This window comes from Lytechinus pictus, chromosome 12 (genome assembly GCF_037042905.1).
Source record: "Lytechinus pictus isolate F3 Inbred chromosome 12, Lp3.0, whole genome shotgun sequence".
Classification (NCBI taxonomy): domain Eukaryota; kingdom Metazoa; phylum Echinodermata; class Echinoidea; order Temnopleuroida; family Toxopneustidae; genus Lytechinus; species Lytechinus pictus.
The window spans coordinates 20,456,793-20,480,601 of record NC_087256.1 but is presented as its reverse complement, the minus strand read 5'-3'; the positions used below and the strand labels follow the sequence as shown (position 1 = coordinate 20,480,601).

The window sequence follows — 23,809 nt, the reverse complement described above, 5'->3', positions numbered from 1 at the left end:
AAGGTCCGGACATGCACCGGCGTGAGTGAGAGTTACACTACCTGTCGGATACGTCGGAACTCGAGATGTTGGTAGATGCGCCAGGTGAACGTCATGAGACCGAGTAAGAGCACCATACAAGAAACAAAGATAATCAGAGCTTCAAGAACATCCTGGAAGTCACCACTAAACTGAAGGGGGATCTAGAGGGAGGGGTATGCAGAGTTCAGTTGCCATGGCAATTCAGTCTTTCATGGCATTTCACACAAGAAATTCACCTTCATGGTTAGCAAAATAATTGACAATGCAAATATGTTCAGGTAAATCATGGTTACATAACAATAATTGAAACAAAAAGAAGAAAATCTAAGGATCCTGAGAGCAATAATGAATTACCAAAATTTACATTCATTTTCAAGATGCCCCCCCCCCCTCTAAAAAAAAAAACACGTATTTTCTCTATGAAAATGAATAAACAATATGAACTATCAGGATTGAAGTTTTTATTCAGGAAATGCTAAAAAAACAAAAAACAAAGAGATAACCTAATGGATGAATGAAAATCAGATATATATGAGTAAAGGGGAATTTCCAGAGCTCCGGGCATTTGGAGGGTGAATTTGCCCCGTGGCCACTTGCAATGTTTACCTGCTATGCACAGAGTTTTCAATTTCAGTTTGATAACACAGAAACACTCACATGAATAGCATCAATCTCTTGCTTGTCAGCTTCAAAACTATTGTTGTACCCTAATGCTGTGTACATGTATGACCTACTGCTATTTTTCTGTTTACATGTACATCATCGATCTGGAAGATTACGCTGTAACATTTTTTCCATCATTTGATTTAGTAAGTATGTCTCCTCTTTATACGAAGGTTTACTGGACCTTGCGCCATGATGGCACTCCCTCCTTCCACTTCTTTCTGTTTTTAAGTATCCTTCTCTTTCAGACCAACACAAGTGTTTTCCTTTTTAACCAATTGTGTGTATCTTTCATCGTGTTGAAAAAAAGTGACAAGAAAAGTGGACACTTATCAACTACTTTTGCAATTTCTCTCCGTAACTCTAAAACCTCATTTTTTTCTTAAAATTAAAATTGCTTTGGATTATCTTGGACAAAATAAGCTTCTGATTATGTCCATATAAACTATTTTGACCATTTTTGGGTCAAATAAACGATTGCTTTCTTCCTTTTTTTTTCATAAAATTAATCAATTTATCATTTGGAAATTTTCTTGTGGTAAATGTAGCATAGGTCTATCAAATGCGAAATAATCTAATGTTTTTCACTTTTATTAATGTGTAAATACACAAATCAGTAATACCATGCATGACAATATGTAGCAGTAATCTTTACTCAATGAAAGGTTTTATACAACACCAAGATATAAAGCACAAAAAGATCAGTGCTTTCATGACCATTTTCATCCCCCAAAGCAATGGTTTGATGTAGTGCCCATGATCCGATGAATGCATTAGAGCGCTATAAGTTTGATAATCAAAGTCAAACACTTGAGAGATATTTCTAAAATCAGAGGCGGTTAGTATAAGGGCTGTGTTAGTCACCAAGGAGAGATGAGAGCAAGAGCAAAAGAGAGAGAAATAGGGGTATCAGTATTAAGACCTACTGAGCATCTCATGACATTCACATTTGAAATATCTATATCTCTCTTGTAGCCTGTATATCATGAAAGTTGATCCTTTTTTATGAAAGGTAATCATGTAATGTGGGATTTACTTTACAGTGGGGGGTTGGGCCTGAAGGAAACGTCACATTTTGGAGAAAAACATTTTGCATTATATATTTATTGTGATCGCTTTGCTTGTTACGTCAAACTACATATCTATTTTTACTGCATTCAATCATCATTATCGTTATATCGAGACTCAAAGTTGTTATTTCAATGTCATACCAAAGACTCAGAAAATGGTACCTCATGCCTTGATCTCGATACAAGGTGTTTGGCATATTCAAATGGAGAAGGAAAATAATTAAGCAAAGCTCACTGGATGCTTGTAGTACACATGTAGCTAATATGGACTACTATTATCAAAGAGAGATATGACAGCCCAAATCTGAACTGCTGTACCTTGTTAGGCAATAAACGCTGAAGGATTATGTGGTGGCTGTTAACGCTCACAATGGACCAGTTTCAGAAGGGAATTTTTTTAAAGAATACTTTGGCTACTGCACATCAACATGGCAAGAGATAAAGATCATATTGCCATCTAAAAAGCAACAGATACCAGGTCAGAATTCATTCAGATGATTTTTTATATTCGCATTGTATATAAGTAAGATAAAAAGTAGTACAGAGAGAATATAAATATAGGAATACTGAGCAAATCAGAAGCATGGTGAATCTAGAAGAATGACTTTGTCAGTGAAAGCAATACACTACAAGAGCAGATCCAGCTGGAGAGAACCTTTGTCCTTGATGGCGACTTACCCGGCGTGTCCGTACTCTTGTATACAAGTTAATAGCAATCCTGCCAAGGAACATACCACAGGCGAAGAGGACAACAATGGCCATAACCACCAGGGCTATAGCAAAGAGGATTACGAAGATGTGTGACCCATCATCTATCGTAGGATGTCCGTCATCGTTCCAAGAAGGACTTACATGTACACAGTTAGTCGTCTCCAAGCACAGCTAACAAGAGGACATGAAAGATACGGTAAAAGCCAAACTCAGGCAGTTGCGGTGGGTAGTTCTTTGGCGAGATAGTCTTTATAATCAATTGTTGTGAATGTCATCGTAGACAGTTTTAGCATGGTTTGAGCAATAGATTGTGGATCAAGGAAAACTAGCTGAAAGCCTTACTGAAAACCAAGTAAGAAAATTTGAGAATCACTTACATAGATAATCACATGGGGGCACGAGCACTATTACGGCTCGCAAGAAGACTCATCAAATGAATGCATGCCTTGTGTATTGTGCTAAGTACTGACCAATTTCTAATTTCCAGCCAGAATCATTTGGCGCGTGATATAATTATTGGCCTATGCATCCATACACTTGGCGTTCATTTTATTACAATTGGTTACAATCCATTTTACGAATGTCACAATTTCTGGATTTCATCTTTAAAATAATGTTAAGAAAATGAAAGAATATATATTGAAATCTTGATATCATTCTTTTCTAATTGCAGCTACAAGTGAAACTGTACTTTGGAGTGGAGAACAAGTGCAACGCAAGATCTCATGGACTATCAGGACCTGTCTTACAAAGAGTTACGATTGATCCAATCAATCGCAACTCTATGGAAATCCATCAACGTCATAATTTTTTCTTTCGGAAATTTGCTCAATATCCTTTGAAAACAAATAGAAGCATACTGAATTGTCAAGAAAATAGTGAACATATGAATATACGTCATTTCTAGAAAATATTTTGAACAAACATGCTTTTTAGATGTTGACGTTGCTGGCTTTCCATAGTTGCGATCGATTGGATCAATCGCAACTCTTTGTAAGATGGGCCTCAGATCAGCAAAAAGAAGTGGGAGAGGGGGTAGAGAGGAAGAATGTATAGAAAGAGAGAGAGAGAGAGAGAAAGAGATAGGGAGCGAAGGTGAATAAACAATGGACCTAGTGTTTCCTCTATTCGATAAAGTTTCATGGTCTCAGTATTTCAATATCGTGAAATCCTAATGCCTCTAACATATCATTCTCACTGATTAAGTGTTAATGAAGGGGATGATAAAATGCTTCCAAATTATGATAAATCACAATCTAACTTTATACTTGGAACAAAAGTGTTTTACAGATATGATTTAAAGAATGATAAATTATCCAATGTAAACAAGCACGGAAAACGAATAAGTCATCAATAATAAACAATGTGAGCAAATGAAGATTATAATGCAAACTAGGAAATTGTTTGATTTTCTTTCCGTTGACAGTGATGAACAGCCTTTCTCCTTCAGCAAAGCTCATATCAAATGCAGAACTAAAATCTTCACCAGAAGAAAGGGTTAAAATAAAACATTCCTCTGGTTGATTTCCTCAAAGATTCAAGAATATACACCAATTTTCTTCTTGTTTTAAATAATTCGAATTCCTTCCATGATAATCAGCATCATTTGATATTCACAATAAGATGTTTACTGCAATCTGCTCCAAGCCAAGCTCCGCCTGCTAAGGGAATAAATGTACTTATATATATATATGTACATCGTTCATGCATTTATTCCCAGGTGAACTAAAACGCACATTAAGAATATGAAATCAGAAATATATCAAAAGGAGTGTGGAAACTGAGGTTACATCTGATAAGTAGAAAAGAGCAATGGTTATTCAACTGAAAACGTTTACCTTCACAAAATTTTCTGCAGCATGTTTCTCAATAATTTGGCACATTTATATTAAGAGCAATCCAACTAAAGAGCTAAAATTTCATTCACATTATTAAAGCAGAGAACCCATAAGAATTGACATCGCTGGCAAGTGTTATGTAGCAATGACACTTATCTTTAATAATATAGATATACAGATATATATTACAATTTTATAAAATCAAAGGTGTTTTTTCCCCTTCTAATTCCATTTTAATATATAAGATGTATAATTTTCCTCTTTTTCCCCTGCTTTCCTTTTTGCAGTAAAGTTGGATCCCCCTTAAACTGAAAGAAACACAAGAGCAAGAAGCTCAAATGAGAACATGCAAGAAGTTGCCCTTCTGCTCAAAGTTACATTGAGGATTTAGCAACCGGAACTAAAATATGAGGCCGAATAGATGACGAAGGAGGGGTCATTCCAAAATTATGAGGGTAACTTAAACCAAAAAGAGGGAAATGCAATAATGATATACTGTATATTTGTAGCAAAATATCAACACTGGACACTGTTATGTATTACAATGATAGGCTTATAGTAGACAGATATAATTGACATATATTATGCTCATAATTCAATGTCACAAATTAATTAAAAAAAATATTGTATGATTATGGTTCAAATTAATTTTGGGGACAGCTATATAAAAAAGAATGTATTGTTGCTCATACTTCAATATTTCTGTCATGAATTTGAATAAACTCATATTGCTTTCATGTATTTTGTATGTTTTTTTCCATATTCAGTGATATTTGGTGATCTTCCATTGACAATGAATTACACTCTTCAGTTTTTGCCATGAAAGAAAAGTTCAAGTTTGAATTTATAAAAATAAAAAATGTCAACAAACTTGAAATGTTGGTGCTGCCTGGCTTTTGATATATCACAAGACCTGAATTTCAGATTCCTTATTGGGTGATTAAAAGTTTGGTGTTGGTGTTAATGTTGAAAGCACTTTTGAGTTTACATTCCCTTGCTCCAACATCTAATGTGAGTTTACAAAAATGATCCAGATCATATCATTGATAGCTCAACAACCAGCTTGAAACCATCAATTGTTGATTTTAAGTTTGGTGCTGGCTGGTGTTGATCTTGGAAGCACACTTTAGATTTCCTTCCCCAAACACAACACCTAATATGAGTTGTAAAAATTCGTTCCAAATAACATTAGCGGCAGCTCCAAAGGAAATGAAATTCATTTCAGGAACAGGCCCATTTTAAATTTGTAGATGTACTGACAAAAAAAATTGGCCCAATTTTAACATAAAAAAGTTAGTTCCGAACTTAAATTAACCAATGTTTGATGTGTCAATTAGAGAAAATAAATTACATGTCATAATGTGTGACTCATTGAAAAGATGACTGTGCCATGATATCTACTGCATTTAATACTTGTTCCATCAATATGAAAATTAAATTTCAGAATTTCATTCAACTGTAAAAAAAAAAAAAAAAAAAAGTTATATGATATCAGATATCAAATTGGTAATTTCTTCCCCCTCTTTCTCTCTCTTTTTTTTTTTTGGGGGGGGGGGGGGTAGGGGAGAAGTATCTCAAAATGATTTACTAGTACTTACAGCAGGAAATTTACTCTGGAAGTTTGTAACATTTGAACGTGAATAGAATGGAGTATTTTTAAAAACCAATTCCTTTCTTTTATTTGTAATATGATTTGAATTATATCTGTGATATTTCAGAATGTTAATCATGTCAGCAAGTAAAACTCAATTATGATTCTGGTTTTCATAAAATACATGTATAAAGATAAACTGCTTTTTAATTGAAATATATTTCCCAAACATCAACAGTTTCAACTGTAATCAAATGGATAGTATAAAGTAGTGACAAAATCATTCAAAAGAGTTAAGCTTTTGATCCAAATGTAAAAAATTCAAATTGAAATAACTTCTGAATATTGTTGACAATTCATCACTTTTCAGATAGACTGCCTCGTCTCGCCGGTATTCACCCAACATTGCACAAGGTAGGAAATATCAGTTCACTCAAGGCTACGGTATCAGGCAAAATTTGTAAGAAATGCAATTTTGGTCGATATCATTATTCATTTGAATCACAATTTGAACTCCCTGAGTGGCTTTGATTTGATTGAATAAAATGAATGCCCCTGACCTCAAATGACATTGGTGTTGTGAAATTGGAGAGGTAGAAGTAGAAAGTTGTGTTGCCTTCTATACTGAAGTCATATTCGTAACGAGAGAGCTTGCGCCTGTAGGTAGATTCAACATAGGTACCATCAACCACTGTCTGCTCGCCTTCAACATCTCCTACAAACAAATGAAAATAATGGTCAGTTAAACTGTTTCACAAGAAAATATGATTGATTTTAAGTCACACTTACATTCTTACTTGTGCATGGTATTAATCAAACATACGTATCACTATCTGGGGCCTGTAACAAAACCCAGTGCTTGATCTAGGAATGATTTTTATGGTTGATTTCATAGACCAATATGTGCAATCAAGCATACAATGGTACAATCAGTCGCTATTCTTTGTGTAACAGGTCCCTGGGTTCCGTAACACAAAGGCTAGCAATTGATCGTACGGCTTGATTTTTACGATTGATTGTATAGTGTAGTCAATAAAATCAATCGTAGAAAAATGTTCTACGATCATTGCTAAGTTTTGTGTTACGGGCCCCAGTCAGATGAAGATAATCAATTGTGTTCTGAAGCTCCCAGTTTTCAGCATTATAAAAAACACGAATATCTAAAGTTGTAATCAGAAAGATCACAATAATTTTAAAAGAGCACTAGGGGCTTTGAACTGTGATATATTGCAATGTATGGTATGAACCTGTAACAAGCCTGAAGAAAACACATTCTCCACTCCCTGGGTGTATTTGTGCAACGCTATATTTTGATGCCAACAATCCGAAGCAAGCATTGTTTCATGTCTACACGCAAGCTGACCCGTGAGCGATGATCTATTGCCACGAACGCCTATGGACCTGTAACAGCCAGAAGAAACATTCATTCTCCACTCCCTGGGGAGTGTAAATTTTGCTCACACATTCAATGAAATTACTTTCCCCACCGAGACGTGTTTGAAGGATGACTTACTTGCAGTGTATGTTATATTGAGGTAGACTGGTCTGTCGACACGTAATATAAACTCGATATCTCTGTTGGGGCTGCTGGGGGCAGTCATCATAGCAATACGGGTGTAGTTTTTATCCTCCTCATCAGAAAGATTGAACGTATACTGCCAGTTCATCAAAAGCTTGTCTGTCAAAATAAAAGGGAATTGACATTTCATTTATTTAATTCTTTTGTTCACCATTTCATGCCATTGTGGTGGCATATACGAAGTAAACAACTATATGTGACCATCCATTCCGAAAACTAACAAAAAGTCGCAAGAGAAGATTCTCTGCAAATAGTAAACATAGTACAGTAATTTAGATTTCAAAAGGCAAAAATTAGCTTATCTGAGTAATTCTTCTTCTATATACTGTTAAAATACATGTATGAGTTTGTAAAATTGACTAGAAGACAATATACAAGAGTTTCTTCGGCGACATTTTTGCGGACTCCTTGAAAGTTTCACCGAGATTACAGTGTGCACATTTCATGTTTGAGTAAACCTTACGTCAAACATTGTTTTCTCCTTATTTCTTGAAGCTCTTGCTCAATATCTTCCAAAAATCACCTCAGCAGAACAACCTGAAGCATGGAAGCTCAAAGTCAAGTGGAATGTTACAAATGAAATCCCATGGGCAGCTATACAACCCATCAATATATTTTGCATAAAATTGCAAGTGTTACATCTCCTTCCTAACAATTCCTTGATTGAACGGTGTAACGGCATTGAAACAAAAAATTGTATGGGCGCTAGACTCGTCATCAGGCCCAGTTGTCAAGATTAATCAGGGTCTGTGCCTGCAGACTAGCTGGTGGCTGCCTGCATAGCTTGAATGGTTATAGCTTTGAATGCCTACTTACAATAGCAGTATCCGCCATTGACAGGATTCCCATAGTACTTAGCATTCGTTTCACACCTGGAAATATACAGAGAATACAAGAGATCAACATCACTATTAAACATGTGTCTATAACTACAGCATATTATCACTGACAAACAAATGGCAATAAACAATCTTTCACTGAAGTCATTCTCTTCACGATATTGGCGCCCCCTCAGCACTATGTTTTGGAGACACGTGCAGTATATGAATATCCAGTAATGATAATATTATCATCATTCATCATCATCATCCTCTTCACCCCCCTCCATCTCCTCCTCCTCATCAACATCAACATCCTCTTCTTTCTCCTCCCCCTCATCCTTATCAACATCAATATTCTCCTCTCTTTCCTCCTCCTGCTCCTCCTCATCATCATCTTCATCACTGTCATCATTATCATCATCATCATCACCATCATCATCATCTTCATCATCCTCACCATTATCATCATCATCATTCTCACCATTATCATCATCATCATCATCCTCACCATTATCATCACCATCATCATCTTCATCATTATCATCATCATCATCATCACACCACCACCACCACCACCATCATCATTACTAATTTTAAGCTCACCTGTCGCAGTTGTTACCGGTCACTCCCTTGGCATCACAGTAGCACTGACCAGTGGTCTGGTGGCATATATCCGAGTGACCATTACAGGAGCAAAGGTTACACTCACCGCCGTTCTGAGGCCGACCATAGAAACCAAGCTGACATGTGTCACACTTCTCACCTGGGAGAAAATCAGAAACAGAATGATAGCTTATAGAGCTACTGAAAGACTTTTTGTCAGGAAGTTAATATCAATGTATCACATTGTCCTAATTCACACTCAAAATGATACAGTGTCATTAACCCTTTGAGACTGAATGATTTTGCTACATGTATAACACATGTTTCCCATAGATTCAAGCCGGCATATGTATGCGGGCTCAGTCCAATCAGGTTAGGTTAAAACATGATAACATGAAAACATCAGGGCAGCCTTAGACAATAATCTCCATTATGTGATAGTTGGCACATTTTTTTTTGGGGGGGTGTCTTATTGTCTCCGAACCTAAAACAATGCTGAGTTTTGTCTTGTGAAGTCTGAGAAAGCCAAATGAAGTATACTGAAAAAGGGCATGGGAATATTTGATGTAAGCTGGCATAAATTCATGAATATATGAGGGTTTTTTTTAAGTCCCACTATGATATGTCAAAATATTTTTGCATCCAAATTGGAGGAGAAATTATCTGCATATGATTACCTTCAGGGATTTGAATAAGTGGTATGCAAGCTGATATGAACGCACGATTCTTGTTCATAATTAAGTTATTACTTCAGAATTCACAGAATGAGTTTCACTGAAAAAGTGTAAGAAGATTTTGTACAGGCGAGCATTAATGCAGAAATGCAACCCTCCGAGTCCCCCCCCCCCCACCACCCGCCCCATAAAGAGATATACACCCTACTATAAATTACACTTGATATTTCAGCATAAAAGTGGCACATGATTCTGCAAATGAGTTTATCAATTAAATAAATTAATCCATTTTGTTAAATATCTGATCAATATCATTTAATGCAATATTTCTAGATCTTTCTAGAAATTTATGGCTATTTCTCATTTCTTGGCATGCAGTATTATATCTGCAATCCAAAGATATATTAGCTAACCTAATCTTCTATCAACATTGGAATTTGATTGGATACTACAATCAAAGTTTGCATTGATTCAATCTTAGACTTGAATGGAGTCAAGATGCTCCTTCAAAAATTTTCTCAAAATAACCATTTGAAATTGTTCAGTCAGAATAGGGTCAAGTACAACAACTTTCACTTCATTTTTTTTTTTGGGGGGTACCTGTATCAATTCTCATGTAAAAAAAAGTGCCATCACTTATTGGGGTAAACGTTGAGGTCATTCAACTTTATATACATGTATGTTTAAAAATAAACAATCTCAAAGTAAAGTTTTAACTTCATGCATTGTCAAAGTTGGTGTTCAAGCCAGAAAATATTGTAAAATCAACTCAAATAAAACAAAATAAATCACTTGGCATATCAATCTAGGGCTTTCACACCATATTCATGCAAAATACATACCAAACTAATTTTGCAACGGAAAAGAAAGAAAAGAAAATCAGGTATAAAAAGCTTTACAAAGTAAAATTAGACTATAAGCAAATCATTCCACCTATTATTATTAAAAAAAGTAAATTGTGAAAATCTGCAATAATTTTTTTAAAATAAATTCAAAAGATGAATTTTCTGCAAGGCTGAATGGGCATTCATTGAGCATTTATTTTTCTTTCTCACAATCCATTGCCAAAAATCATTCACTATATCTACAAGACTTGACTTCTTATTAAGAAGACTTTTACAAAACATTATACTTGACATCCTCAAGTCAAGAAATTGAAATATACAGATACTTAATAAACATAAGGGATAACTATGAAATTAATATTATACAAGATATAGCAATATTTCACATCGCATTACATTACAAAATTACTGTATACTTAGGATATAAATACAATATTAGATTACATTATATAAGCATACATATAATAATTCAGAAACAGTTGGAATGCGAATTCTAAGCCTGGATTCTATTTTGCACATGATCATTAAAAATTTGGTTGGACAAAGCTGAGAAGTTCCCCAAGGCTCTATTGTGGGTCCCCTCCCGATTCTTTCTAATACTGAAATCTTGAAATAGATCTTGTGGTCATCAAGGTACTAAAATTAAATGCCATCACACATACATGTACGTCTGTTCTGCTGAGAATCACACTTGCACGTAGACCTTTAATAGCAGTAATTTTTATACAGCACCCTTATTACTACACAGTATCATCAGGTCTGATTTTATCAATTTTCCCTCACTAAATTGGCAAATATTTTCTGCCTGCTTTCCAACATAGGTCAAAATCAGTTATAATTGCAAAATTTAAAAATAATATAAATTTGATTTTTCAAATATTGATTTTTATAATTATTCCATAGCAAATTTATACATTGTAATGATTTATTCAGGAATGGCGCATAACACTGCATTGGGAATGCAATTGAATTATTCATTATATTCTTCTCTTTCTGATCATACTGTATATCATGTATACTTGCCAGCATTCAGATAAAAATTTATTGTACCTCTATGATCAGTTATACGATCGATCAAAAGTACTAAACACTTGGTAAAATTGCAGTCTGATTTAGACAAATGTACACTCATTACGTGAAGTTATAGTTAAAAGTTCATACTGGTTATGATAAAGATTCCTACTGTAATCTTGTCAAAGGTAAAACGGACATTTCCATCATATAAATGACAGACTTATTTATAAAAAGTGTGCATTGGTGGTTCTATCACTATGCCAGTCATGACTATAGTAAAGCAGTTAATGTCAAGGCCATAGATGCGGCATACATTGGGAGGATTACAGTAAGCTTGAAGATCAAAGACCAATCACTTCTAAGCATGGACGTAACTGACAAGTTTATACAGTTTAACACAACAGTATGAGTGGCGCAAATAACATCAACATAATTGATAAAACTCGTGAAAGATTTTGATAAACATTCCTAGGACGAGGTTTGACCTTTACTTTTTGGTGAGGAGGCAGCTGGTCTTCTCTAGCACTGTTTTACGGAGCCACAAAGTGTGTAAATTATTAGCTGCAGGATCTAGGACAGGTTATATTTATAATATACATGTACGAGCAGGCAAAAACATATTTTTTTTTTTTTTCGACAGCTACATTTCACAACCTACTGCCTAAATCTGCAACATTAGATAAGCTTTAACATTGCAGTGAAATTTGGGGGGCTCTCTTTTTCATTTTCCAGTTCTCTTTCGAGCATTTCCAGAATGAAATTGCCCCGAGCCCCTGTGAAATCATTACTATGTACTAGAAAAACTTGATGGGTCAGCCAGGTTTAGTCAAGCATTTGTTTAAGAAGGCTGGTGACTATATTTATAGTATAAAGCAAACTGGACAAGTATTACTCAAATGTCTTATAGCAATGACATAAGTTTCATATTTCTTTTTTTAAGCCAGATTTATACCTGTAGAAAAAAAATGTGAATAACACAGAACTGCCATAAAAAATATGAAAAAAAAATCCAAACAGCCATACAAAGCAAGGTTACATGAATTCAAGCAAAAACACAGTCAAACCAAACTTGTATAAAAAAATAAAACAGACATTGATTAAACTATAAAAAATCAACAACATCAAAAGCTTTCAAAATTGTCGCACCTTCTGTGTAGTCTTCGCACAAGCCACACTCAGACGAATTTTTCGGGCAGGTACTGTGACCATTGCACTGGCATGCTATGTGTGTGTCCAACGGGTTTGGGGATGGATACAAATGATGGAGATCGGTTGGACCGAGGAGTAAGGACAGCAGAATCCAAGGAGGAGGATCACCAAATGCACAAAACAAAAAAACAAAGATAAAAAATAAAGAAAAGAACAAAATATTCAGCAGCTAATCACAAACATTCAAGTATTTCTACGTCGATTAAGAAACGGTTAAAAATGAAACGGGCAGCGATGTTTCAAATAACAAAATGGAGGTGATGTACATCGTAAATCTAAAATACTCTACATGAAAATGAAGATGATAAACAAAGAGAAATTAATGAAATGATAGGTAAAACACAATATTAGCCATTCATTAAAATTTATTACAATCAGAACAGTATTATGAAGGAGAGTTTTTAAACTGGTCTGTATGCAAAAGACTACATGGTTGGTAGATAATATTAATTAAATAATTGAATGAACATTGCTCTATGGTTTAATTAGTTGTCAAATCTTAAGAATTTGAGGAAAAACATTTTTATCCATTATGTGGAGTGAAAAGGAACAATGGAAGCTAATAATCTACTATGAAAAGATATATGATAAATAATTACATTTATAACAAGATGATAAAGGTAGATTGAGTGTATGAAGAAGAGAGGTTAAGAGAGATATGTTTATGGACGTATGTTAAAGGGGTAGAACTACAGAGGAAGCCGGATACAAAGAGAGGACAAAGATTATGCATAGAAGGAGTATGAAAGAGGTAGAAGGGCTGAGACAAGAGGTTGATACATGTATGTAGAGATCAAGACAGAAAGAGTCAAGAGGGGGAGGAGGAGTAGGAGGAGGAGAAGAGGGGAAAGAGGCAGAGTAGGAGGAGGAGAAAGAGGGGGATGAGGTGGAGCAGGAGGAAAAGGAAGAGTAGAAGAGGGTGGGAAGAGGAAGAGAAGGGTTTAGGAGGGGGAAGAGATGAGTAGGGAAGAAGCAGTGGCATACAGATGGGGGTTGTAGGGGTGCTTGCCCCCAAAAAAATTTAAGACCAAGAAAAAAAGGGAAAAAGAAAGAAAAGAAAAAAGAGAAGAGAAGGGTGAGATATGATATTATTTTCTGAATATTTTGTCGAAATCTATCACAAATTTTGATTTTTGTATGAAAACGTCAAAAATTTTTGCTCGCTCGCAACTTTTTATAAATTTTACCCGATACGTAATATCTTGCCCCCTCAAAATATTTTGATCATTACGCCACTGGGAAGAAGGGGGAGGGAGAATGAAGAGGAGGAAGAAGTGACAGAATATATCAATGCAGATAGGAAAGAGAATGGCTTAAGACAAGAAGAAATTAAATGAAATTAATGCGGGTTTTTTTTTTTAGAAAGAGAATCACACAATATGAATTATAACTACAAACTGCACAAAATCTTCAATATTTGAAAAATCTTTGAGCTGCATAATTCATAAACATGTCTTTTGTTAAATCAAAATGAGTTTATAATGTGAGTGAACAAATCATTCCAATATTTGAACATCTACAGGGGATCCCATATTGTGTGAAAATTCTAAATAAAAATTAGAATTATTGAAAGAATAGCTGAATGAGTGGCATATCCTCTGCTCTGCATACAAATCGACATGAAATGAATAAAGCAACCATTTAATAACTGGAGTGATGAGGGGGGGAGATGTCAAGATGCATACTAACAGAATGTACAAGAATGATCTCATGCAACATGCAACACATAAAAAGTACATCAACAGACACAAAACCAGACACTATCAGTCTCAGACCAATATTACTTCTTTCTCTCATGAATAAGCCCTGGCCTTCTGGAATGCCTTGGTCCTGACCAAGACCTTAATCAAGCATTGCAGAATTGGTCTAGGTCTTGGTCTAACTCTCAAGTCATATGATCTTGGAATAATATTTCCCACAAATAATGGGGTACCACTAAATTGGTACATATATATATTTCATCGAGGAATGTATAGGTGGCCTTGGTGCAAATTTCTGTCTTGGAAGATTTCAATTGCCAAAGATTTTCATTATTGGTCTAAAACTGAGCTTAGGACTACAGAACAAATGGTTTTAACATTAAATAATTACTTATTCTATTTCATAGTGAACAGATTCACTTCTATATCCTAAAATCTTCCAATAAATAACACAGTACCTCGTCATCTAATTTCTATCCTCACTCAACTTATATAATAATTTAAAATAGAATTCCACTATCATGCACTAGTGTAAAGCTACAGTATATAAAAATGGAGAGCTTGAACTTGAATGTGTTTATACGATCAGGAATAGATACTAAAATAAGAACGGATCAAGGGAAAGGATAAAGACTGAAATTCAAGAACAGAATTTTGAAAGCTTTTACTTTGCTTTTAATATGCTGAAAAAAACTTTTCTGCTTTTATCGCTTCCTTTTAACTCTTTTTTTTTTCATCGGCAAGATCAACGTGTTTTCACAAACTAGATTACTTCTCTGATTTATTTTCATTCGGAATACATACGTCTATCACATTCTACGACACTCAACAAACTTGAAGGGGGAGGAGTGTCGGGTGTCGACTTACATGGACACTGGACGAAATACCACCTCTGTGCGGGACACATGGCGTAATCAACGACGGGGTCCAGCTCCGCGTTGATGGGTCCTGTGTAGCTACCGGTCATACACGCCCCTAGTCCGTCTCTATTACCAGCATCGCACCAACCACATCCAGGATCGCCCTGGCATTCGGCACACGTCTGGTAGTCAGAACATGTTTCTTCAAAGAAAAGAACAAAGTGAGATTCATGATTCATAGGCAAATCTACCAATCAGGCTCTACTAATAAGTATAACTGGGCATTGTGATGTGTGCTTGTAATCCAAGCTACATTGAAGAAGTTACAATTTGAAGCAGAGATTTGAAGATTAAGTCTTAGGTCATGTCTTGCAGATGGCGACGGTAAATGTTGGTCCCAAGCATAAATAAAATCTAATTGATACACGTCTGTTAAAACTCAAACACACGCACATACTCTTTTATTTTCATTTCATTTTATATATTCTTTCTCCCATTAGTCTTGGATTGGCGCTGTTCAGCCAAAGTGGCTGGTTTTCTGTGGGGTCCAGATAAGTGTAAGACAAAAGAATGAATACATTCAATGACATTTTGAATTGAATAATAACAATAGTCAGTTCTAAGAGCTGCATAATATCAAATAAATAATCTGTACAGATTTTCTTTTTTTAACTTTTTGTAAGGCTAATACAAGTGCTTCTTAAAAGGGTATGTTTGTAGGTCTAGACAGCGTCTGACACACTCTTCTTGTGTCAATGTAGCCCAGTCTTAAGCCTATATTTTAGGGTTACAGATGGAGAGTGGCAAATGCAGATTAATATCAAGCAAAAGGATGTTAGTAGGACAGTGGGATTTGAACCCCTGACCATGTAATTCAGTCTAGGGTGTGATCCATCTCATGACTGAAGATACAATTTATTATTTGAAATGAAGCGCCGGCATTAGTATTGATTAAATCTCTCCTGAAAACTCACTTCTTAATAAGTTTGACCATCTCATCCATCCCTTCCATAGTAATGTGTTTGAAAGAATATCCTGAAGTTAATTTGTATTTAAAATCATTTTTATTCAGTATTTCAGTAGTTTATGATGTAAATCATTAGTACTGAGTGAAATGATTAACACATCGATCCTTGTATTTAAGTTGCATAATCTTGAATATTTCTATACTGTATTTCTAATTAATTGTAGTAATGTTTTAATATTCATATTCTTTGTTGATTACTACATATTCCTAATACAGGGTATGTCTTTGAAACATACTTATAACGTGCTTTATATTTTTATTTATTTATTCATCTACATGTATTTAATTATTTTATATATCAATAAATCTCTTGACTTACTTGGGCATTTCTCTACATTAGTCCTCCATTCCAGGCAGAGGCCAAATGGAAATGAAGTCATGTACGTTGTGGAATCAATACATCTCTGTTGGCTTTGACACCACATACAGCTATTAGCATTGTCTGACAGGCACGATGAACAGGTAGCAAAATTATCGCATGGCTCGCTGCAAGACCCTGTATTACCTGTATGGAAACAGATAAAAAAAATCTTTATTTCAAAGAGTCTGCCAATAAAACAAATCTCATTTCAAAGAGTGTGCCAATGATATTGCATATTTTACAAACTGAACCAATTTTAATTGGTCATAGAGATAGTGTGGGAATAATCTGGAATCGTGATCATATGATGAAAAGACATTAAATAATTATATTTGAACAGAAAGATAATAATTTAGAAATGAAACTTTATCAATAATTTTTACTCACATTTACTTTACATATCGACAGCCACTTCAATAAATAAGATGCTTTTCACAATGCAATAAAAAGCAACTACTCTCATTTTTAAGTAAGAGTTTGAAATTATTGCATCATATTGGGTAATTGTATATCAAGAGCTGGAATGAGCTTTCAAGATTCAAACATTAGTCTCCTTCATTTGGGAGTTTTCCTGGCTATTTCATCAATAATTAAGTCAGCAACAATGGATCATTCTTTTCTTTGCTGTTCATCTTTTGTGAAGTGCCATAAAAAAACTTTAGTTTGTAATAGCTCTAGAGAAATTAAAATATCATCATTACTGTTATATTCATTATCATCATCTTTACCATCACCAACATCATAATCATCACAATCATCATCGTCGTTATCATCATCATCATCGTTATCATCATTAACATAATCATTATCATATTTATTGTCATCACCATCATCATCCTCACCATCATCATCAACATTATCATCATCATCACCATCATCATCATCATCACCACCATCATCATCATCATCATCATCATTATCATCATCATCATCATCATCAACATTATCATTATCATCATCATCATCATTATCATCATCATCATCATCATCATCATCATCATCATCATCATCATCATCATCATCATCATCATCATCATCATCATCATCATCATCAACATTATCATTATCATCATCCTCAACATCACCATTATCATCATCATCATCATCATCATCATCATCATCATTATCATCATCATTATCCTCATCATCTCCATCACCATCACTATCACTGTTATCATCATCATCATCATCATCACCATTATCATCATCATCATCACCATCACCATGGCCATCACCACCACCATCATCATCATCATGATCATTATTCCAATAAAATGACCAAAGTTACCTCCAGATTGCAATGACTGACACTTTCCTCCAGACCACTGACAGTAGTTCTGACTGTTACATGACCGACAATTATAGAACACTGAACAGGAGGCTGGCTCGCATTCTCGACTCACGATCTGAAAAGCAATTGACAGATGACCTTATTAAATGACCGAACCCATTATGGAAAATGAGTGGGCGACATTATGCCTCATTATTTTAACAGATATCATTTCACTTGTTTAAAACACACACACAAATTAAGGAATCTGAATGAATTTTATTTTAGTCCAGTGAGACAGCTTGGCATACCCCGATTGTATAACAACCCGTATACATGTATCCAAAGTCTTACCTTATCAGCACAGTGTCCACTGCAGTTTCCATCGCAAAAACCACAGCCAGGTACCTCAACACATGATTGGCAGGTCGTCATCAGACCACACTGTGGATCTGTTGGATAGACAGTGAAGTGATAAATGATCTCTTCAAATGCTAAAACGGTTTCATCAGAAAGCTTGCATTATCAGAAACATAAACCAGATAACTAATTTGGGATTTATATATTATTTTTTGTTAATCTTGCAAGCTCAAATAAATAAAAAGGATGTAGACTCTTGTTTAAATCCACATACATTTTTTTAAAAGTCAAAATTCAACCTCAAAACTTAGGGATTGAGTGGATATTAGCTAGTGCTCTTTGATATGACTGACTAGGGCTGGTTGAGAGGTTATTGGGTAGCCCTCTTTGATATGACATACCTATTTCTATTGGCAGGTTGAGTGGTTTTGGGGAACTCTTCTTTGATATGACCTACCTGTTTCTATGGGGCAGGTTGAGTGGTTACTGGCTATCTCTGGGACGGAGTCAACTGATACACAGATTTCATTGACCAGATCCCAGACGCACCAGAGGCCTGGAAGGCCTTCACAACACACGGAAGAATTAGTAATAACAGAACAATTCCCTGGAAAAAAGAATGAAGAAAGAATTATCAATCAGTCGTAAATTGGGCACTATATGAGTGACATCCAGAATCAATCAAATATAATCATATGTGCTTGTACATAGACACTTCTTATGAATAGACATTAATCAAACATCAAAGGGATTTGTACATCTTCTATAAAATCTTTGTTAGACCAAATACAGTGAGACACTTGCCCTATTCTAGCTTTTTGCATCACTTTCCGTTTCTTTTAGAGCTGTTTTGTAGCTATTTTTTTAGCTCTCTTCCCTCCTTTTTATAGCTGTTTTGAGCAATTTTGTAACTCTTGAAAACAGCTGGAAAACAGTGATTTTTGTTCCCCATTTAGTTTCCTCCACAGTTTTTAGTACATAAACGGCTACAGTAAATTTCGTCCCTTGTGCTCACTTTGATAACTAGTGAAGGCCTCCCTTTACTTTTGTATGGATTAATATCATAGGAATTTTAGAATATATATTATTCCTAGATGAAAGCAAAAATATACCTGGGATATATAATAAGGCACTGGTAGAGAGAAGACCATTGTATCCGCTGTATATCCACATAGATTCTTCATAAATAAATGCTCCATGAGCGAAACGAGATACCTCGTTGTGTAACCCTGTGCTCATTTCTATCGACTCCCAGCTTCGACACTCTGTTTAAAGAGAAATGCAAATTCATTATCAGATTCACTGAATTGTCAGTCAGAATATAGATTAATCATCCTCATCCATGCCTATATGTGAACAATCCTCCTACTCTTCATCATCATTGGCATCATCATCATCATCACCATCACCATCATCATAAACATCATTAACATCATCATCCTCATCACCATCATCATAAAGATCACTAACATCATCAACATCATCACCATCATCATTATTATCACCATCATCGTAAACATCACTAACATCATCACCACCATCATTATCATCATCAACATCATCATCATCATCACCATCACCAACTCCACCACCCCCAAAACAACCACGATAATCACTACTCCCATCATCGTCAGCATCATCGTCGTCATCGTCATCATCATCATTATCAACACCACCGCCATCATTAACACTATCTCCAAAAACATCACTACATCATCATAATCATGATCAACAACATGATAACCCTCCTCCTCATCATCATCACCACCAACACCAACACAACCATCATCAACCTTACAAGGTTAGATAAACATCAACAACAACATTGGAAACCTCCTCTTCCTTGCCACCAACACCACCACCACCACTACAAATACTATTGTTACCATCATCAGATACTTCCTCTATCTTATCCTACCCATTCCTCTCAGCTCCTTCTCTCATTTATCACCTTGCTATTATCATAATTAGGAACATCACCATTATTAATACGTCACCCTTATCAGTTATCATCATTATGAAAGATTTAAAAAAACTGGTATATTCATACCAAATCATTAAGACAATTGTAAGAATTAGACCAGTGGTGTGTGATGTGTTGTTTGTGACTCTATGTTGTGTTTGTGTTGGCTTTTTCAGTGTCTAACCGGCGCCCAACGGCTCATGGGCCAGCGAATGCTTGATCCGGTCCTCCCGCAGCACCAGTAAATTTGATATAGTTTTGGCCCCGCTGTATATGCAGCGTACATAAGGTTTGATTTGGCAACACATTGTCATGTATCAAGGTTGTGTAATTTTGTATCATATACTATTCAGTGCCATAATTTTGTCAGTATTTATATCATATCTCGTATTTTACAACCAGAATATGATTTTTATGCATTTGCTGATTTCTTTTTGCTTTGTGCATGACAACAATTTTATAATATCTGAGAAATCTCTTAACCCTAACCCTATGACATTGTAGAAAACACCAATATCGTGTCATTTTATTACTCACCAAGATTATATGCTAAGAAGTCTTTTGAGTAGCACTTGGCTCCATTAGGGCGTGTATTATCAGTATGTGTATTGCCCCCAAATACAAGCATTAACCCGTGGAGAATCACTGCAGAATGAAAAAACCGTGGCTGACTGCTCTCCTTCAATAAAAGCCTACAGGAATAAAACATAAATTTGAATTAATAATATTCATTTATATTTGTGTTGTACAACACCACAGAATTTAGCAAAAATATGAAAAAAATAGATTTTTCCCATGCATTAATCTATGAAAAAGGAGCAAAAAATACTGAAATCAGGCCAAACGCATATTACACCTTCATTTTTTATAACGCAATAATTGAATCTTATTGTGACGTCACATCCTAAAGCCTTGCAAATGTACATTTTGTAGTTCAGGTAAGTTAACATATATTTTGATACAGTTTCAAGTCAGAAGTGTTTCCATCTTATACATGTATAACACATAGTACATGCTAATTGTTGTTCAATATTCAACATCATTCATATACATAAATTTCAAATTTCTCTTGTACGTTTATATTTCAACTCGAAATTTGAAATCTATGGACATTCATATTAAGGTATATTGAACTCCTTAGCATGCACTATATGTATAATATGGTGAAACCTGTATATAATGATCAACCAAGGAAGCCAAGAAACATGTATATGAAAGCTGCATTACTTTTGTCAAATGTTGATACACCAAGTTTTTATGTATAATCATCCCCCCCCCCCCAAAAAAAGGGTAAAGGGTAAGAGTCTCGCAACATAACAGGAGTAAAGGTTGATCAAGTATTTCTTAACTGCTTGTTTACAAAACCAAAGGATAATCAATGTAATTTTTCAAAAAAGGTGCAATTCTTCGATATTAACTTATTTTGCTGTATCCGAGAACATTATTCTCCTGTTATCCCCTATCGTAAGAAACAGAGAAGTAAATTAATTAGCATATGGGCAATTCAATAAAATATGTACGTCCGACCCCATGTATATGAAACCTTCATGAAATTTTCTGTCTCTGCATGATTTCTTGTTCTTTTGACAGTCTGTAATGCTGTCAAAGGACCATGACTTGGTCAGTTTATGAAGTGAAGTAAAACTTGAGAAGAATGGGGGTCGGATGTACATAAAGGTTGATTATTTTACGGAATTGCCCACATGGAAAAAAAAAATGATCCAACTCGTCTGTCAGTGGCCAGTCTGCAACTTAGTGGACTAATTTGGCAGGGTGCTACATAAGCACTTGCCCGATTGCCCGGGGCAAGAAACAGTTAGAGTCGGGCAAGTGTTTTATAGTAAAGACCAAAACTACTTGCCTGAATTGGGCAAGCGAAATTCTCACAGTAGAATGACCAAAATTAGGGTCGATATGATATATTGACCCTAATTCATTGGTCATGGCAGGCAAGATAAAATCACTTTGGAAAAAAAAATGCAATAACAAAGTAGATCAGTTCATGTCAAAAGAGAGAAAAAGGTCAATGGTTTATAAAACCGCAAAACTTTCTTTTGGAGAGGTAATACTTTTTTTTTCAATGATTTTTTTTCGGGCAAGTGAAATAGAATTTTGGGCAAGTATATTCCAACTATTTAAAATTTACTTGCCCATGGGCAAGTGCTTCTTAAAAGTTATGTAGCACCCTGTTTGGTATTAGGTGTGCGGAATGATCGAGGATAAATGCATCGACTCACCATGATCTTGTATTGATATCATACTGGTATGTTTGATCTGACAGCATGTGTTCTTTACCAGCCTTCAGTTTAAATCCTCCGTGTATGTATACCTTGCCACTGCTGGGATGGTACACACTGGAATGGCCATATGCCCCTTCTACAGCAGCTCCCCTAGTCTTCACCTCAGACCATTGACCTGATGCTATAATGAGGCAAACAAAGGAAAAACATGTAATCAACAATATTCACAAATCAATCAATGATATATTAATCCATTCATTTAAAAAACAAAAAAAATATTTATTATTTCTTATTATTTGTTTGGCATTGTCTGTGCCTGGGAGGTTAAAAGCAAACTGAATCCTGATGACCCCTACATCATGTATAGGTCTCTCCTACCAATATAACTGAATGGGGGGGGGGTGCAGGTGGACAACTACACCAGGTTTTCCCTCTAATATTATACGAATAATGCAGTGTGTTCTTCACATGCAAAGGTAGTGATTCTCCTCTACACAGGGCCTCCATTCAAACATCCTATCCAAGGGACTGAGTGTTTTTTTAATGTAAAATAGCCTACACCAAGTATGAAACAAGGGAGGGGCATGGTAACACACAATGCAGGCATTTAGTCATCCACCCTAGATAGACTTGAACCTACTATCAGGCCAGTGCTTACATGTAACTGACCAAGTCAACTCGCTCAATTTGAATTACTACAGTGTATTGATCAAAATCACAAATGTTAGATCCGAGTCTGTATCATTCAGACTAGACTGAACTGCAATCTTATCAGCTAATCAGCAAGCTGGATAATATTCATCTTTTATCAGATAAAAGTCCATAAAGCATGAAACTGAGTCCACTGACATTGGCCGACGTTGAAACAAGGCACAAATAATGAAAGTCAGATAAAAACGATTGCAATATCATCTTTTGCTGTATAAACGCGCTTTGACCCATTCTGGGAAAAGCGCTTTATAAAAATTGGCTATTATTATTATTATTTTGCAGATCTATATTTTGACATTTTCACTACCAAAATAAACTACTCATTATACTTTTTCTATTATAATTGAAAAGCTATTCACATTTCAAGATCTCTAAAAATTCACACAAAATTTAAAGACATCAACATTTAAAGAAATGCCACAAAGAGCCAGTAAACAATTCAGATTTTAAATATGATATCGATCAAATGAGATAGGGAAATTAGGAGAAATTTCATTAATTCAGTATGTTGTTTATATGCTAAATCTCATTTCCAAATTTGGAATAATAGGCAATTGATTAGATCAATAGATTTTTCATAATGGAAGGTGAATATCATTCAGTCTAGATAATAATCTTGGTCATTTTCTATGACGGTTAATATATTGTATTTTAAGGTCAAAATACTAGGTCATGAGA

At 35.1% G+C, this 23,809-nt stretch overlaps 1 protein-coding gene across 1 annotated transcript in view; it reads right to left on the bottom strand.

Moving 5' to 3' along the window:
- The window catches only part of LOC129272532 (attractin-like protein 1), a 60,090-nt gene that overhangs the window by 14,658 nt on the left and 21,623 nt on the right, over window positions 1-23,809 (bottom strand). The window contains exons 5-17 of the mRNA XM_064107897.1: window positions 22,418-22,601; window positions 20,718-20,872; window positions 19,330-19,482; window positions 18,675-18,824; window positions 18,212-18,309; window positions 17,876-17,993; window positions 16,546-16,731; window positions 15,207-15,401; window positions 12,577-12,651; window positions 8,898-9,057; window positions 8,290-8,345; window positions 7,408-7,572; window positions 6,455-6,609 (exon numbers count right to left, since the gene is read on the bottom strand). Of these exons, the coding sequence (XP_063963967.1) occupies window positions 6,455-6,609; window positions 7,408-7,572; window positions 8,290-8,345; window positions 8,898-9,057; window positions 12,577-12,651; window positions 15,207-15,401; window positions 16,546-16,731; window positions 17,876-17,993; window positions 18,212-18,309; window positions 18,675-18,824; window positions 19,330-19,482; window positions 20,718-20,872; window positions 22,418-22,601 (1,850 nt within the window). The remainder of the gene's footprint in view (window positions 1-6,454; window positions 6,610-7,407; window positions 7,573-8,289; window positions 8,346-8,897; window positions 9,058-12,576; window positions 12,652-15,206; window positions 15,402-16,545; window positions 16,732-17,875; window positions 17,994-18,211; window positions 18,310-18,674; window positions 18,825-19,329; window positions 19,483-20,717; window positions 20,873-22,417; window positions 22,602-23,809) is intronic.